Below are 18,596 nucleotides of genomic sequence, written 5' to 3'. Positions count from 1 at the left end.
AAAAAAAAAACACAAAAAAAACAACCAACCAAACAAACCTGTGAAGTTTTCCATTAAATGACTTCGGCCTCTCTCTAGTTATAAATATTACTTCTGAAGTGTTTGGAGACATGCTCTGCTGACTATAAGTTCAGGAAGATTTTATGTAGATATCATTTTAAGCCAAGGGAAGGTAGAAATACATTTCTCCTTTGTGAAGATGATTCAGGTCCTTCAAGGCAGTGTCTAGATATGAAGTGCAGAGGCTGAGGCCATGCACTTCAATCCTTTTCCACCAGGAAAACCTCAGTTCTGCTGAGAGAATAAGAGCCCAAATGGCTTCCACATTACATCTCCTTGCAGGCTTGGGCACTTGCTTAGCTCCTGCTCCGGCTCAATCTGAGCTGCCAGCAGCAATATCAAGCTGCTGCTACTTAAACATTTGTTGGTAGTCAGTGTCTCCATCTCTGAGAAGACAGTGTGAGGAGGAAAAACTAGAAGTATGGAGTAATCCCTAAATATAAGCCCCTTTGTATGCAGGGCAAAGGGTGCAGGGGGAGGCAGGGCTCTGTGTATTTTCTCCTTTACAATCATTACTTGGCTCCATTCATATGCTTATAATTTCTTCATCCCTCTTTAATCTGTGACTACATTTCAGATGAGCAATTAAATTAATCAGGTCTTTGCTGCATTGTCCTTTACTAATCCATCCTCTCTGGCTTGCTGACCTTTCTCTTTGAAGCTATTCACTGCTTCTGCCTGCCTTCCCCATCCTCATGCAGAAAGGAATATTTGCTGTGAAATACTTTAATTGCTCCCACTCACAGTAGCAGGGAAGTGGAGATGGCTCACTGCAAACTGACTGGTAAAAATGAACGTGTCCAGGTTAGCTGCTGTGACTGACAAATAGAAGTGGGGGCTTTTTTGCTCCCAAGCCTCTGTAATCCCCTGGCAGGTGTAAGTGCAGCTGCCTGTAGCAAAGGATGTGAGCAGGTTCCAGATGCTGCCAGGGGCTGGAGCTCTGGCTTCATGCATGGCTTGGGCTCCCCAGATGAAGTTGTCTCAACTGCAGGTCTCAGGTCTGACCTGCCTTTTGGAACAGGGGCCAGATTTGTGGTGTTGGGAGCATGCAACAGTGCCCTTGCCCCTGAGGCTGGCACCTTGCCGGAGCTCAGCCAGAACACACACGTACCCACTGGTGGCAATGTAGCCCTGCTTGTGAAAATACAGCTACAGATAAAACGTACCCGCATTAGCTGAACCGGCAAATAACTGAGCTCTGAAATAATAAACCACATATGGTGCAGGCCAGGCTGCTGAAAGGAGGCGTAGTTCAGCAGTTGCCGTGGAGGTTTGCTTCCTGGCAGAGGCAGGGAATAACGCGCTGAGTCTAAGCCTTGCCTTGTGAGAGCAGAAGCCAGTGGCCTTTCTTCCCGTCTGCACTGGGGCTCAGCTGCTGAAAGACTTTGCTGTCTTTCTCTCTCCTTCACTGCTCTCTTCCCGAGGGATCCCTGAGCATACCAGATCTCTTCATATCCAGCTGTCTCAGAGGACAATTCACCCGCAACTGTGACACAGATGATCTGAGGAAGCCTCAGCCAAGGGCAAACCGCGCTGCTGACTCTTGCCTGAGCTGCTGTCCCCTTCCAGATGGGGCAAATGGAGAGGTGATGCCCTTCAGATACATTTTTTAGAGATAGTCCTAAGTTCTGCTGACTGAATTGCAGAAAGTGGGGTGTCCTAAAGTCCTTCCAACAGCTCTTGTCAACATCTACAGCTTCATCCCGCTCTATGAGGAAATGGCAGCGGGTGTGCCCTGTGCTGGTGTGTAGCTCACCTGGAATAACCCATGATTGCTGCATGCCCGCACCGGGAGAAGCTGCCTTTCTCAGGTGCTCAAAATGATCTGATTACTTCCTCCTCTTCATCAGCTTTCCTCCACATTGTGCAAGTGATATATGAATTTTTCCAGATACGACTTGCACTCAGATTGCACTAATGGCATTTTCCCCTTTGATCATTCCCAGTGGCCTGGGCCTTTCAAGAGCCTAAATGTGTGGAAGCATTTGACTTGGGAGTATCAGAAGCTTGAGACAGCAGGTAGGTCCTGGGCTGCTTGCCTTGGCCAAAGAACCGGTATCTCCAGCAGGTAAAATAGCACAAGTGTAAAACCTGACAACATTGGTGGCCAGAAGAGAAACCCTTTTTGGCATCTCAGGGACCACAGACATAGTTTTCTGAATTTTCCTTTAGATCACCTACCTAATTTCTGCCTGATTTGAGCTACTGCCCTGTCACAACTACTGGTTTTGTCAGGTATCTCACTCCACTATTTATCAGCAGGTTTCAATCTTGTGAAATGGTAAGAAAACAACTATTTTCTTTTCCCCCAATGAGAAGAGACAATATAGCAGCTTTAAAAAAAAATAATAATAAAAGGATCTTTCTGTCTATGGGATGGCAAATGCATGATTAATTTGAGGGACTGGAAAACATCTGTGATGCTTCCAGTGCCGCTGCAAGCGAAGGGCAGGATGGCTTCACTCCCAACAGCTCATCTCCTGCCTTGGCTGCTGACACTTTCCTCTCTGTAAGTTATTACAAATAGGTTTGGTTTTTCTTGTCTTCAGGAGTGGTCCTGGAAAGTAAAAGTAGCATGGAAGGAGTGAGAATTTACTGTGTAAAGCAAATAATTCTGCTGGATTGCAAGAGAACTCGAGGGAGTGAGGGGTTGGGATAGCAGAAAATTACTTGTTGCTTTAGTGCAAGGAGGTTTTGTGCAAATTGCCAGAGCCCTACTTGATTGCTTTGTTTAGCCTTAAATTGAGAAGCATTAAGGAACCACATGAACCAGGGCCGTCTACCACCCACCACTTCTCAAAGAGAGGTGAGGTAGACCTGTGCCTGGGGACTCTGGATTCTGACAGCAAAGAAAACCAGTTCTGGGAAAAGCTGCAGCACTGTCATTTCAGGGAGTAGCAGCCTGCAAGGATGAAGAGGGGGCTGGAAGAGGAGCAGGAGGGAGGGGAGCAGGGCAGCAGCTGGGAGAGCTCGGGATCCCCCAGCACCCCAATGGTTTGAGAGGGGTTAGGGCCTTTTTTTTTCTGGGGGTTAAGCTTTGTGTATCCAGTTGGCTCTGCATTTCATAGCAGGTGCTCCTCTCCACAGAGAGGGACTGGGCTGCAAGTTTTTATTGGTGTGGACTCCAACTCCCAAATGCTATTTACGGGGAAATTGAAGACTGCCTTCAAAATTAACAATAGATGGCTATAAATCTTACTCAGTTACCTAGCAACTAACACAATAAAATCCTAAGGTTAAAAGGAGAAGGGTTATTTGGAGATACCTTGGAGAGCACATAATGGCCATTTGCATTCCTGGGTGGGAGGACAAAAATATATTTCTTGGGATATTTACAAATTACTATATTGATGAAGGAAAAAAGGTGAAATTACTCAGTGTGGTTTTAATCAAAATACCTCAGAACTGACAAATCTAACAAAAAAATAGTAGTCAAATGACTGTGATAAAGAGCACTCAGAAAGTGCATGGTGATCTGCAGAAATAATGGAAGGGTTTTGTTAAGTTGCTAAGACGACTTTGTTACTGTTTCTGACATCTGAAGTGTGTGTACTGCAGACTAACAGTGTAATAAATGTTCGAAGTGAATTTGACCAGTATGTGCCTGATGGAATATGCCCTAGAAAAACCTACGCAGTGCAAAAAAAAATCAAAACTGAAGTAACATTGCATGATTCATCTCGGCCTGGGTTCCTGTTATGCACAGCACAGATTGAAATTCCATATCCCCACCTCAAACTGGGGGTTATCCAGAGCCTTTTCTGCCTGAAGTAATTGCAAATCTTGAAGCCGGAATGAGCGGAAACACTGTTTCCCTCCTAAACACATTGTTTCTCTCCTAAAAGACCCTCAGGGGGGCACGTTTACCCAGGAAGGAGGAGGCTTGGTGTTAGAGCTGTGCAGTAAAATAGATGCATAGTCCCTAGCACACTCCTTCAGCAGCTCTGGCACTTAGTGGCATTTTTTTAAGCCCTCCTTTTGTTGTTAAACGGCTTCAGACAATAACTGCCTAATAACAGTCAGACATTTATTACCTTCAGGGTACTGGATGGAGACAGGATTCATGCGGAGTTGTAATTCACCTGCACAGGCTGCTGACAGGAGGAACCGCGAGGGGACTGACTTGGTCCATAACAGCCAAATTCACCTTGACATCGCAGAGGGGAGAAATGTATGGGTCCAGCGTACAAAATAAGAGCTGCTTTCTGCCTCACTCCAGTGTGTTCCTGTACTGCTGCCCCAGTGCTGGTGGTCAGGGCTGGACTGTAGGAGGCACAGGGGTGTCAGATATGATGGAGGGACATTAAGAGTTTTCTGCAAACATTCTGGAAGTGATTTCCTAACATGAGGAATGGTGTGCACGGTAGGAGAAGGGCTGGGGGCCACATTCCTGGAAAGACTAGCACACTTTGCTGGCTCTGTACACAGCAATGTTGTGTCTGCCAGCTAACTCCCATCCCGAAGTGCTGCACCAGAGCTGTAGCCAGAGGCTCCATGGTCTTTGGTGGCACAGGTTGTCCCATCCCCTGGTTGCAGCTACCGCTGTGGACCTGCAGCTCCTATTCCTAGATGGTAGGAGCTGCCCACTGGGCTTGGTCACAGGTAACTTCACTGCTGCTGTTGCTCAAGCTGGTGTCCCAGAGAGGATGGGGGTCACTAGGAGAGCAGAGCCCGTACAGCATCTCCTTTCCTCCACGTTCAGCAGTGGAGCACATTGCAAGGTGAGACAGCAGACCCGCAAGGTTGGGCATGTACCCTGGGACTGGGCAAGCAGCGTGGGTTTCTTCCTTCCACCTTCTGCTGCCAGAAGCTGAATTTGCTTCAGAGAAGTGCATTTATCTGACCAGGAGGCATAGCACAATGTGCAAGTCAGGCTAAGATGCTCTGCAGGGCTTGTGACCAGACATACTGAGCCACGAGGGCTGACACAGCCTGGGTACGCTGCGGCCACTGCAGCACCTGCCCTGCATCCAGGGCTCTTTCCTGCAGGGATTGATCCCATGTCAGCCCTTGCACCACCCACCCCGTGACCAAAAGCAAACTCAGGAGCTGCATTTTACCTTTCCCTGAGTTCTTTGATTTTAATCATAATTATTTCTGTAGTATCAGGTACAACAGGGAGCAGGAAAAGAAGAGCATCCCTGTCATTTCCCACCTCTCATCCATCCATAACTTCAAAAGGGATATCTCACAGTGCACGAATGGAGCAAACTGGGGTTTAAACTGGTTTAACCATGAGAAGGGATGGAAGAAGTGTCATCTCTAGGCAGGTTTGGTTGAAACTGAAATGGGAGGGGAAGATGACGTATGGAACAATTTAAGTGACAGCAGAAACAATAATTTGTCAGACAAACTGTCTGGCATATATTACCCATGTGTCTCTGTTTCTCAGCCTATTTGACAGCAGTATCTGACACCCCCCCACCCCCAAGCTGAGTCTGTCTCCTCTCAGGAGGAAGATCTACATGTTTATAAAATCAAAAATATGAAAATGCCTTTTGAAAGTACCTCTCAGGGTAGCACAGGTAGGACTGGAGCTGTGTTGCTGTCCCCTGCCTGCCCAGCCATGCCAGGATGTGTGCATCATCCCCTTTGAACATGGTGAGAACAAGGGAGTGGGAGTTTATTTCCTGAGAGATCTTTACTCTTGGCAGCTTTTCTGGGGGAGGAAAGAGAAGAACCAGTGAGATAATGTCTCCCCTCCCTTTCCCAAATACATCCCAGAGATGATGTTCTGGCTTGGCTGTTTCCTTATGTAGATGCAGCATCTGAGCATCCCTAAAATGTGGACAAACTCCTCCTGACCAGCCCTTCATTTGTCCTGAATGTCCTGGGCCAAACAGAAACTGCTGTCCCCATGAGATATTCAGATGTCGAGGAGTCACTAGGGGCCTGAATCCATTGGGGTCTTTGGTACCTGAATATTTTTATGGCTCTGGGTGTATGTGATTTTCCCCAGATCCCCCTCCAGGCACAGCAGGGCAGAAGCAGCGACCAACCCTCTTCTCTGCATCTTCTGCACTCCCAGACTGATCCCCTATCTTCCCTCTCCTTTCGAACACACTGGCACAAGTCTTGATGCTCAGAGCCTTCCCTGCCTTTTGCCTGTGTATTGCGGAGTTGCCCACCGGCATCTGCAGCATCTGCTGAAATGAGGCTGGAGGACACAGGCTGTACAGGGTGGCAGGCAATTTCGGTGGCCTCATGGACAGCTTGGGATGGAGGGAGGGGACCAACCTACCTTGTTTTAAGGAGCAATTTAGGACCTACCTCTTCACCAGAAGACTAGAGCCATGATTCAGCACAGCCACAGCTCCAAGGAATTTATCCTCCAACTTTGACTTACTTTTGCTGTTTTAAACTTATAGCAGATGTCCTCACCAACCCTGTTATTGAGGGCACACAGCATCTCTTGCAACAGCAAGGCAATTAAAAAGGATTTGCAGGTCACCTTTAAAGCATTTCCCACAGCACGTTGAATCTTGTTATAAGTCCTGTATCCAATAATGCTTTTATTTCGGCAGTTTTAATTGGAGTTTTAAATATTCTGAATCTTATGCAAGACACCCAAAGTGCTGGAGATTTTCAGGCCTTCTCTTGCGTGAAGCTCATTCCCTGAAATCCCTTTGACCTTCAGTAGAAGTAACAGTAACTCAGCACCTCTGATATTACTGTATCCAACGTTAGATACAGCTTATAGGTAGGGATGTTTTAATATGAGGTCAAACCCCAGTTTGTAACCAGTTGCCCACCATGTGAAGAAATGTGTGTGTATTTTAAGAGATCGCCTCCTCCCTCAAGAGTTTATAACATATTCGTGTACCACTGTATGAGCTGGAAACTGAGAGAGAAACCGAGAAGGAAAATGATGAGAAAATTTAGCAGAAGGGAGCAATGGAGGAAAGCTGGAGCGTTTTGGAAGGGTAAAAATAACAACCACAGAGAAACAGAGCAGGGAGGGATGTCAGTATTTTCCCACTGACATGAAGAAAGCCCATAAAAAAGAAAATTTTCTCCATGATAAAATTCCCAGGGGTTTGTGTGTGTGTGGTTTTGCTTTTGTTTTTGTTTTTTAAGCAAGCCCAACATTTATGGGAGGAAAGAGTGAAAATCTCCCTGAAACTTTTTCCCTGAGATTCTTCAAAAGGCAGCCAAAGAGCTCCCAGCCTCATTTCAGTCTCCTAGAGAGGAAGATACAAGTGAAAAATTGACAAAAATAAGGACTGATTAAATGAAAAAAAAAAAAATAAAAAAAAAATCAAAGCATTATGGTTTTAACCAGCTGTGAGGGAGGAAGGCAAAGGAACAAAGAGGCAGGGAAGGAGATGACAGGATCTGCGAACAACCACAAGCACGGGGTGAAGCTGTGAAATGCTAATGGTGAAGCAGCTCCATCCCCACTGGGGACAAGTTTCCGAGGACCCCCGTGCTCCGTGGAGCTCATTTGTCGCTCCCCCTTCTCCCTGTGCTTCATTTTGCTCTGCCTTGCGCCAGATGTGCAGTTTGATTGCAAACCCCCCAGGGGCACAGGCTGCTTGTTGGCTGTGGGGATCCCTTTGTAGAGCGTTGTATACATGAGGAGAGCAGGCTGATACGTGGGCTGCCCCACGGCTCCCGTCCCCACTAGCCCATGTGTAGTTCTGGGAGGATCATGAGCTCCTGGGTCGTTACAGGTGGTTTTGTGTTTTTTATTAACACCCGTGCTCTGGGGTGTAACCCGGGGCAGGGCTGGCCGAGCGCGGCGGGACAATAGCTAGCGCCGGGAAGAGCCCGGGGGACGGTTGGTTGTTAACTCTGAAGCGGAGTGATGACAGCAGGCGCTGCGCTGCGGCGGGGCGGTAGGAGCGGCCGGTCCGCGGAGGTGGGGGGGGGGGGGGGCGGGCTCTCCCGGGGCGGTGCTGCCGGGCCGAGGGGCGGGGTGAAGGGGCGGGAGCGGCGGCCGTCGGGGGGTGGGGGGGGGGGGGCGGGCCGGGGCGGCTGCTGCCGCGCACTCGGGCTGGGCTCCGCTCGGCTCCGCGGAGCGCGGCGCTGCCATGTTCGGCCGCGGCTCCCGCAAGCGGCTCTCCGGCCGGTCGGTGAGTGCCTGGAGGTGGGGGGGGGGGGGTTACCCCCTTTTCCCCCCCGTCCCGTCCCGCGGGGGTGCGCGCCCCCGCTCCTCTCCAACCTGTGGCTCTGTCCCTCCGGCTGCGCCCCCGCTGCCCCCCCCCAGCACCTTTTTCTCCGGGTGTGTCCCCCCGCTCCATCTCCGCCGTGCTCCCTCCCCTGCTCCTTACTCCCAGCCTTGCGAGTGCCCCCTTTCCCTACAAGCACCCCTTTGCCCCTGGGCGTGCCCCCCACCCCTGGGTGCGTGCCCTTGTCCCCTTGTCCCAGCCCCCCCCCCCCCCCCCAGTCCCGCAGTTGAGGGGCCGGGGCTGACTTCTGGGATTTATTGCAGCTGACGGCGTCGGGGGAGCCGGAGCAGGGCCAGCCCTGCACCACCTGCGGGGACCAGTGTCCCGGCTTCGCCCTGCACAAGTGGAGGTAAGACCCAGCGGGACCCCAGTCCCCCCATCGCTCCGTCCCCCCCGAGGGCTGTGGGACCCCAGTGGATCTCCCTCTGGCCCTCCCTTTGAGGGGTTTTGTGGCTCCCTCCCAACTCTGCGCATCCGGGGTGCAAATGTGGCTCTTTAGGGAACGCTTCGGTTGGTTTTAAGCGTGTTGCCCACCCCGGCTGGTGTTTCTTGAGACACGGGTGGGTTTGTCAGCCCCACCGAGAAGCACGCAGGTGTGCCGGTGCCTGCCGCCGGTGCGGGGCGCAGCCCGATCCGGACTGGGGTAACTTGTTTGCTAATTATCGCCTCACAGCTGGTCTGCGCCTCGCTGCCGTCGGCTCGTCCTGCTGCCTCGGGTCATGCCAGGGGCGCGAAGCCGCCCTTGCCTGGGGGGGGGGGGGCAGCCTGGGCTGGGCTGGGAAGGGGGAAGCGGGGCTGAAGGGGTTCTAGGTGGCTTGCACCAAACTGCCATGTGAAACTCCTGCCTCCCCCCGTGACCCCATGGTGGGATTTCTCCCCTCTCAGTGATGCCAGGCAGAGATTTAGCTATTGAAAAAGATGGGGGGGTGTGGGGTGTGTGGGGGGGTGTGGGGGTGGTGGTGTAGGAATGTACAAGTATTTGTGGCTCTTTTTCTCGTGTGTCTACAAACCCAACAGTCGTGGTGCCTAGGAGGCAGAGCGAGCCCTGGCCTTGTGCTGGGTCAGCTCCTTCTCCCCTCCCCGCGTTGTGCTGCCTGGAAATGAGTTCCTGCTCATGGGCGATCTGGGACTTGGTGATATTAAATCTGGGCTGTGGGCTCTGGGAGCTGGTGCACAGACTTAGTAGGCCAGGGAGCCCTTGGCAACCTTTTAACCTTATTTTATAGGGTATACCCCTTTTCTCCAGCGTCTGCCATGCTCGGCGCTCCTCCTGCTTCTGCCCTACTTCTCAGAGCTACGTCTCAGCAGATTAAAGCACGGGTTTAGAGCGAGAAGAGGGACTGATTTATTCCCATTGAGTTGTGTCTTAAGCTTCAGTCTTGCAAATTGTCATTCCGAATGGCATTTGCTCCAGAGTGCAGTGGGATGGGGTCTGTGGGCTGAGGTCTGCCCCAAGGGATGTGCAGTGCCAGGGGGGACTCACCGTGGTCCTCCAGCCTGGCCCTCCACGGGTGCTGGTGGCGCTTCCAAGTGCACCGTGTCCCACCTCAGACCTTCAGAAGGTGAAGGTGTCCCTTCCTCCTGTGCTGCAGGAGCTGTGGTATCCTGACGTTCTCCCAGTGATCTGAATCTACCACATGTATGTTAATAGATTTATAAGGTCACCCCTGAGTTGTCTTCTTTTCAGGGATTAAAAAATGCTTTCCCGAGCTGTTACAGGTTTCCTTGTGTTGCTGCAGAGCCACTTTATAATGTCTAAAAGTGTGAAGGAGAACTTTCAAATGTAGGATAAAAAGAAAAGCCATGGTCACCAAAACTATTTCTCCTCTGCTCCAAGGACTTAAGAGGTGCTGTGGTTTGTGTTTTGTTATGTCAGAGGGTACAACTATCCAGTGACTTTTGAAGAATTAAGTGAATTTTGATAGCATCCCATCGAAGGCCAAATGGCCCAGCAGAAGAGGCACCCAGCTACTTGGGGAGTGTCAGATGAGTGGTGCTGGGGCTCTGTTCAGGTTCTGCCTCTTTCACCAGATCCTGCAAAACCCCACGTGTGGGAGGAGGTGGAGCAGGAGGTTCCAGCCTGCCAGGACCACCCGTAGCTGGCTTTTGGCTGCCCTTTTCTGAGGGACCCCAGACACAGACAAGGATTTTGGCTAAAACCGTGTGGATTGTTCCAGCAGCCTTTTCTCAGGAAGGAAAGGGTTACCTCCTCTGGGGCAGGCAAAGGATGGGAGCCCTTTGGGTAGGGTGGGGGTCAGCCCTCAGAGGCACTGCAGCTGAGCAGGCAAGCTATGCCAAGTTAGATCTTACACCAAGTCACCTTACACCAGGGACTGGACAAGCCCAGAGCCCTCCTGCACACATTCACACTTAATTGCCTTGATATAAGAGTAATTAGGCAAATAAAACAAATAAAGACAACCTATTTGCCAGAACACAATAGAGAGGAAGCGCATTCGTTTTTTACTAGCCAATGGTCTATTAATGCCAGGGACATGTAAGCAGGCAAATTATTAATAGTTTTGTAGGTCAAAAACAGGCAGAGGAGCTTGTGCCTGCTGCACACAAGGCAGTGTAGCCAGCTCCTGCTGGGGATGCTCTCCAACACCTTAATGTGCAGAACAAGATTGGAAGAAAGCAAGGGTTTGCAAGGAAATCTGCAGATTAAGGCTACAAACCCAGATCAATTAACCACTAGAGATTTGTAAGCCTTTTTATAATCCCTTAATAGCAGAGTTTTGCTGATAAATATAAATCGGACTGTTTTGCTTCAAAGATAGGAACTGGTGATACACTTTGAGGAAAAGGAAAAGAATTTATAAGCTTGTAGGCACTGAAACCATTGCTAATACAGGCATTGTTGTACACGCAATTATGCAGGACAGGGTATTTTCTAGTCACCTGTGATTTCTAGGTGTGATCTGTGCAGCTACTTCATCGAGCAGGCAAATTGCTTTGTTAGACACCGAAAATTTCTGTACCCGTACGTTCCCTTAAAAGCCACTTCTCTCAGATGGGGAGATGGCTTTGAGTGTCGGTTTAATTTATCATTCCTGGAAACACACACATACTTCCTGAGCCAGGGAAACCACTTGAAAATAAATTGTATTCTGCAGAATTGTTTTCTTTTCAGAATGAAATTGGTCTCTGTACTGTAGGTAATGTGCAACAAGAAAATGAAAGGAGACTGCTAAGTAATTAAAAAATGTCCCTGGTTTTAGTGTTTGTTTTTGAATCTTCTTAATTTTGCTCTGGAATTATAATCTCAAATTCAAGGTACTGGGTGAATTATCCTGTAAAAGTGTTGTCATATTTAATACTATTTTGATGGAAGCAAAGAATTGAAAACACCCCGTGTTACAGACACAGTTCTACTGGAGCCCGCTACCTGTGTCTGACCCCCCTGAAGCTCTCAGACCTCCTGCGTGCCACAGACCTCTCTACCTCTTGTTGTAAGGCAGAAATTCAATTTTCAGTTTTAAATCATTTAGCCCCAAAGAGGAGAAAGTGGGTTTTCTGAAAACACTGAAGATTGAATTCCATCATTGTAGGGCGTGAAGTCTGCAAGGACGCAGCTATCAAACTGTAACTGGTATCACCCCCAATTTCTCATGGCCTGAACAGCAAAATGATTCCTTCTCTAATCGCACCACTTTCTTTTATGGTAGGTTGTCAGTAAAGTACATAAGGACTGAAAAGTTCATCTGTGTGGGCTGCAATCTGGAGGATGGAAATCGGGTGTACATAACCAAATCCTCATTAATACAGGTCGATACTTGAAAGGTGGCTTTGTGTGGAAAAAGTGAAATCAAATTCAATAAAAATCTCCCAACTCCTTAGGAGCCCAGTTGCTGTTTTCTAATCAGATCTGCATTACATTAAACTGTGTGCCATTCAGCTTGTTAACAAGCTTTGGCATTAAATAAAGCTGTCACTGGAGTTTGGTGAATGAATAGCCATTAGCAGTGTCTTTTGCATAATGTCTTGCAGAGAAAAGCCTTTGAGGGAGGTGGTCCAGGAGGAGGGAAGGAAAGGGAATTTATAACCTAGTTCTGGTGCAATTAGTGTGAATATGTAAACCTTAAAGGTGACAAATGGTTGGCAGCTCCAGGAAGGGAGCGAGTGGCTTTTGCTGCTGTTAAGCCTACTGTGAAGAACTAATTTTGGATTTACTCTGAACGAAGTAAAATTACAGCCTTAGTACTGTATTTAAAATAGCTGATCCTTCGTGTTGGGAGATTGGCATGTGTTTAGCACACAGAGGCATGGTTTGTTTGCTCCTTGAGAAAGCCTTGCAAAAACCGATACTCTTGCAGTTCAACAGACCTTGCTGTTCCCTGCTCTCTACCTTTTCCTCCAAAAACACCAGTTTAAACCATAGATGCAGGAGATCTAAATCTCAAGACAGTGTTTGAGGAGGGGGGATGTACCACCTGGCTTGCAAAGACTGCAGAGGCAGTGGTGTGCGGCTGATTTCAGAGCGAAGGCATTCAGATGCTGTGGCAGATAAGATAATTTTAAAACTAGTGTCTGAAAACCTTTGGAGAAGTCTTTGTTGCCATAGTTATTCTTCTGGTTTGCAGAAGCATTTAAATAACAGTAATAAACATGACATAAAGGAAAAGACTGGTTGAGCGGGGTTTTAGTTTCAGTGTGAGATAATGTTTTACATCTCTTTTTGGAGCCTCTTTTATCTTGCATGTGCCATGTAATCTTTGTCCCTTGAAATCACATTTTGGTAGGGTAGAGATCTGCTTCTCCTCAGGTATTGCTGTCACATATCATGGTCTTAATATCAGCGGTGTGCGTTCGTACAAAATGTAGTGCCTGGCCCTTACCTTGCAAGGCGAATGTATGTGACTGTTGACTTAATATTGAGTAATATTCCGTATTAACAAGTGAAGTTTTGGTGTGTACAATTGTTTTGAGCATTTATTTGTTTCTGTAACTCAGCCTCTCGCTATAATCTACTGTGGACAGTCCTGCAGAAGTCAGATCTCATCTGGCCTCGTTGGATTTGGGAACATCTGCAAGGACAAACTTTTCAGCTTCTCAGGAGAGACCACCTGGATATCCCAGATGATACAGGATCATCCCAAAGGGTTGTGATCGACCACTGGATCACAAAAAAACTATGGACAAGGGAAAAAGAGATGTGTGTCATGAGATGGTGACCTTGTAAATGAGATGGTTGACCAGTAGCCCAGAGATGTTTGAGGTTTCTGGGTGATGATGGACAGGTCGCTTTGCAACTCCCATCTCTGCCTTGTTGACTGTTGGCAGGGAGTTGCTAGTGGCAGTGAATGTTTGTTTTCTTCGTGTGTTTGTCCAGTGCCCAGTGCTCTGGACATTATCTGCTCATGTGTGGCGAGCAATGAGAAACTCTCTGTGTGTTTGCAGCCTCAATTCTGCATTTGCCTGGCGCTGGCCCTGCCCGTGGGAGGGACATCCCGGCACGCTCATGTGCGCGTCCTGGGGTGCGTTTGGGTCTCTGGTTTGATGCCTAGTGCCTCATCCAGAGAGCAGAAACAATAATATTTGTAATGCAGCACGTGAACGAATAACACTGAATTCTTAAGCATTTGTTTCTACTTTCAAAAAAAAAAAAAAAAGTACAGATTATTGCTTCCATATGTTTTCAGCATTTTTCATAGGTTATGTATCTTTCACACACATGCTCCCAGCTTTTCCCTTTCATGAATAACATGCTTTGTGCCTCTCTGTCCTTTAGGATTCAGATATTCCACACTTCCTTGCATGTTTATTTGATAGGCTTTGGAGATGTGAGAATAGCAATATCTTATCTTGAATGGGCTTATGCTCGCATCGCTGCTGCAGCAAACTGTGCCAGGCCCAGTGGGTTTTATCAAGTTTTTCATTTTGCAACGGGGAACCTGCTGAACTAGGCAGAACTCAGCCCGTGTGGTCCATCCTGGTGTTCCAGAGGAGAGTCCCTGAGGGACTGCAGAGGGGCCAAGCAGGCTGCTGTCCCCAGGGAACCTGTGCCTGTCGCCCAGGGTGGGCAGGAGCCACCAGTCGCCCAAGGATGCTGTCATGCTGGTGGAGGGGATGCAAAAAAAAACCGAAAAAAACAAAAAACAAACAAAAAAAAAAAACACAAAAAAAAAAAAAAAACAAAAACAAAAAACAAACAAACCAAAAAAAACCCCAATCTCAAAGGTGGATTTTGTTTGCTGATTTTAAAGCCTTTCACAACAGGGTTGGTTTTGTTATCTTGTTTTTAATGTTGGGATTTTTTTTTTTTTTTTTTGGTCATAAGCACTTTAGAAAGGAAAGGTCATTCCCTGCCGCTTTACTCATTAGCAAAGTCAGTGTCCTTCAGCCTTTGTGCCTGGGGTGACTTGGGATGGGCGGTTGCTGTGTGAAGCTCAGCTCGGGAGGATGCATAAATGACTTCAGTTGACCTATTTACTCACACCTGTGAGATTAAACACTTGTGTAAGTGTTTGGAAAATCGGGGTCTACTTTTTCTTGAGTTTTCAACCCCTGTGGCAGTAGGGAAGGAGCAGGGAAACTAGTGGTGACTCGTGCTGCTGCCACCGTTCCCACAGCATCTCTGCTGAGAGGGCAGCCAGGCTGTCAGGACGAGGGTTTGGGTGGTTGTAGTGTAGGGATCAGCTTCATCCTGCCCTGGGACAATCTGTCTTTTCATAAATGTCAAGAGCACAGTTACATGTAAGGAACTCCCAACCAATTTTTCGGCCTGTCCCTTCCACATCTTCATGCTCTGCTGCTGAAACAGCACTTAAAACAGCCGAGACTGATAAGGTATCCTGTTTGTGTTGGCTGGGAGACACGATATCCACTTTAACAGAGCATTACAATATTGGAGGCCGTGTTGTCCCTGGCAAAAAGCCTAAAATAAATTCTTTAATTTTTTTGTATGCAATGTACAAAAGAGCAGGTGAGGTATGTACTTGTTTCCGGGCAAGCCCGGGGAGCCTGTTTGAAGTCCTTTACAAGCCACTCAGGATTGTATTGCAAGAACTCAAAGGAGTTTGAGACACTTCTTGATTAAATTTCAGTTAAACACAGAGCCCTAGTCTGCAGCTGCTGTAACTGGAGTTGCTCTGCAGCCAGGCTCTGCCCCACTCCATTGCAGCTGAGCTGCTGGAAAAGGCCAAAAAAGCAGAATTTCTCCTAGAGAAAGGGCAGTGTGGGTACATTTTCTGTCTGTTTTGAAGCAACCTTGTGCAATTCTAGTTTTATGAATGGGGTGAAAAACCTCTAGTAAGCTGTTGTGGGTTTTGAGCTGGTTTGGGGGGTTTATTCTGTTTCTGGAGTGATTGTGAATGACACTGATGATGGAGGGGGCAGAGTGGGCAAACACTGAATTCTGACTTTACCTGATATTTTAGTCCTGGAATAAAAAAATATCATTTTAAAAGTTGGTGGGTTTTTTTTTTTGGGTTTTTTTTTTTTTTTTTTTGAAAAATGACTGCAGCTGCTTCTTGGTATGCAAAGAGTGAAATGTTACCTGCTTGGTGTGAGTGGGGTTTGCCACCCCAAAGGCAAAACAGCACCCGGCCAGCGCTTTCCCAGTGCCTCAGCAGTGGGGCTGTTCTGCTGGCCACCAGCTAAGCTCAGCTCCCTCACAGAGCCTTTTGGGATGGAATTGCCCAAGACAGACCCGCAAAATGTGGAAGTGGGGTAGGTTGGCTTGCAGTGGGGGATCTCCTTCAAGCAGACAGCTGTCAGTGCTGGAGACTGCAGTTATGGATTTGGGTGCCACGTAGGGTGTGACTTAGTGTGATGTGGCGAACTGATTTAACAGCTCGGTGCTGCTGGATGTGGAAGGTCTTGTGTTCCCCGTGCATCCTCCCCAAGCTTGGGGTAGTGGCCTAAATTTGTCACTGAAGCCTTTGAGCTGGCAAGAGGAAGGAAGTGGGAGACGAAGGGTCACATCAGTCCCATGGCACGCAAATCCAGGCTGTCATCCCTGACCCCAACATCCCCATCTGCTGATTGAGTTTTTCTGCCCTGCCACAGATTCGGCCCTCTTGGCCCTCCTTGCTGGCTCCACAGGCATGCACAGGCTCAGTTCTCCGTGCAGGATCCATCCCACCGACCCCTCTGGAGAGTGCAGAGCCCTGGTGGTGCTGTGTGCCGCACGTGTTGGGTGGGGAGGGAAAACTCCTACTCCTTTAATAGAGGGTTTGCAACAGGCCTTTGTCACGAGCACGGTGTGGCATGAAAGAAAAAGTTCCCAGCTGCCAATCTGGAAAGAAATCTGAATTGGGTGAAGGCTAGTACCTGAGATCCTCAGCTGGAGGGGGCCAGGGTGCAGCTATTGCAGTGATGCTCACTGAGCGCTGCCCTCCTCACTGTAGAGGGCTATTCAGTGCTTTTAAGAGTTTTTCTTAGGTTTTGTTCCCTTTCTGTTTGCCTTGAAAAAGTCAATCTGCAGTCTTTTATTTTTTTTCAAAGACATTCTTCCCCCCGCCCAGTAATCCATCCTTATTACACCAGCGAGTCACTCTTCAAATAATCAATTGCGTTTTCATTGTCTGGCTTGTAAGTCTATCACCAAGCTTAAGTATGGCCCATAGTATCAGCTGAAACCTTTGGCAGATGGTTTTGCCATTTGTGATGCTCATTTGGATATTTGCTTTTTTTTTTTTTTTTTTTTTTTTCCAATGAATAATCTCCTGAATAATCTCCCAGCCATGGCTGGGGAAAGCCGGGCTGGGGACGCTTTCCCGCACGCGCAGCATCTCTGTGGTCACTATCTAATGTCGGAGGAATTTGTAACATTAGCAGAATTGTCTGATGCGAGGAAAACTAATTTCAGGGTAAGCCTTGCAAGTACGGCTGTAAAGAGCCTTTTTGTCGTGGCCTGTCATGTCCTCGCGGTCTCCAGGCATGCATCAGTGCAGCCCTGAGGTGGCTGATGGCCAGAGCCTTTCTCAGGTTCACCGATGCTAAGGGCAAGGGGCATATATAAAATTCAGGGTGTTCCTCTCTTCTGCTGGAGAGGCCGTTTCTTCCCCTGTGTGTGGCTCTTCACTCTCTGCAGGGCCCTGATGCCAGAGCTTAACACTTCAAGAGCTAAGTATTACAATTATTATTCTTACTGCGGAGGGAGGCACTTTGTACTCAGCCATCGCAGCAAATATTTCATCCTCTATCAATTGCCCTCGTGCAGATGCTGTCGCCGTGGTGATAAAAGACATAATGGCTGCTCTCACTGATAAGGGGAGTATATAAATATAATTATTGAAATCCCTATGCAGAGCCTGTGGACGGATGGAGGAGCGTCCCTCTCCCTGCGAGGGGTTTCTCTTGCTCCGGAGCCCGTTGGGGAGAGCAGGAGCACTCACCCCAGCGTGCTCCCCGATGGCTGCAGCTCCTGGCAGTTGAAATGGGAGCTGCTTGGCCACAGCTGTGAGCAATTAGTAAAAAGATGTCTTGTCTTTTTTTTTTTCTTTCTCTCCACACCCCCCCCCCCACACACACACACACTTTCTTTCCTCCTACTCTTTTCCTTGAAACCAAGCCACGGGCCCTGGGGGATCTGGGAGGAAAGCCCCAAGCAACTTGGGTTTGAGATGCTCCTGGGCCAGTTCAGAAGTGGCTGGTGCTCGATGCGGTCACACCCTGGTAGTGGGGTGCAGGTCTAAGGATCCGACCCAACCTTGTGGGAAGTGTATTGCAGCCAAGGAGCTAGATATTATTTAGATCAAGCCAACAAAAAAAAATATTTCCATGGCAGCAGTAACCATAGGAAACCTCCTCAGTGTGTCTTGGGTGGTTCCTGTTTCCTTGCCTTCAGCTGTTTGCTTTGCAAGTGGAGCAGTGGTTGCAGGCGCTCCGTGCCCGTGGGGCCATCAGGAGTGGCCAGTGAGCCCCGGCTGTCCCCAGGGCCTCGGCAGCCACTCTCTGCGATGCATCACTGCTCCTGGTTTTCTCTTGCAATCTAGTTGGTAAAAAGATGCTTTCAGAGGCTGCTGTAAAGTCTCAAAGCCACCTTTTTACCTTGTGTCAGCTCACAAATGCCTGTTTCATCCTTAAATACCCAAGGCATGAAAGTGTATTGGCTCCCAGGGTCCAATTCTTCTTCCTTTCTATAGCGTCTTAGAAAGATGCTTTTATATTCCCTCTGGCTCAGCTAGTGATGCTTGGCCTTCAACCAAGATGGAGAATCTAGGACAAGAATCCCTAAGAATAGCAAGATGAAAAGTTATAAAAAAATACCAACATTTTGTTGGAGAAAAAAATGCTGGTAAAAGATTTCATTTAAAAAAATAAACTGGAATATTTTTGATCAGCTTCATGTGGACACATTTACAGGAGGGTGTAAAGAAAAGGCTTGTTTTCCTGGGTACTGCCTCCTTGAGGAAATCC

General features: G+C 48.3%; 1 protein-coding gene across 1 annotated transcript in view; it reads left to right on the top strand.

Moving 5' to 3' along the window:
* The first annotated feature begins 8,035 nt into the window (after positions 1-8,035).
* PRICKLE2 (prickle planar cell polarity protein 2) overlaps positions 8,036-18,596 on the top strand; it is a 108,655-nt gene continuing 98,094 nt past the window's right edge. The window contains exons 1-2 of the mRNA XM_042799508.1: positions 8,036-8,135; positions 8,495-8,580. Of these exons, the coding sequence (XP_042655442.1) occupies positions 8,094-8,135; positions 8,495-8,580 (128 nt within the window). The 5' untranslated portion in view covers positions 8,036-8,093. The remainder of the gene's footprint in view (positions 8,136-8,494; positions 8,581-18,596) is intronic.

Source organism: Tyto alba, unplaced genomic scaffold (assembly GCF_018691265.1).
Source record: "Tyto alba isolate M040663 unplaced genomic scaffold, T.alba_DEE_v4.0 Super-Scaffold_3, whole genome shotgun sequence".
NCBI lineage: Eukaryota > Metazoa > Chordata > Aves > Strigiformes > Tytonidae > Tyto > Tyto alba.
The sequence above is the reverse complement of the archived record's forward strand: the minus strand, read 5'-3'. Positions and strand labels throughout refer to the sequence as shown.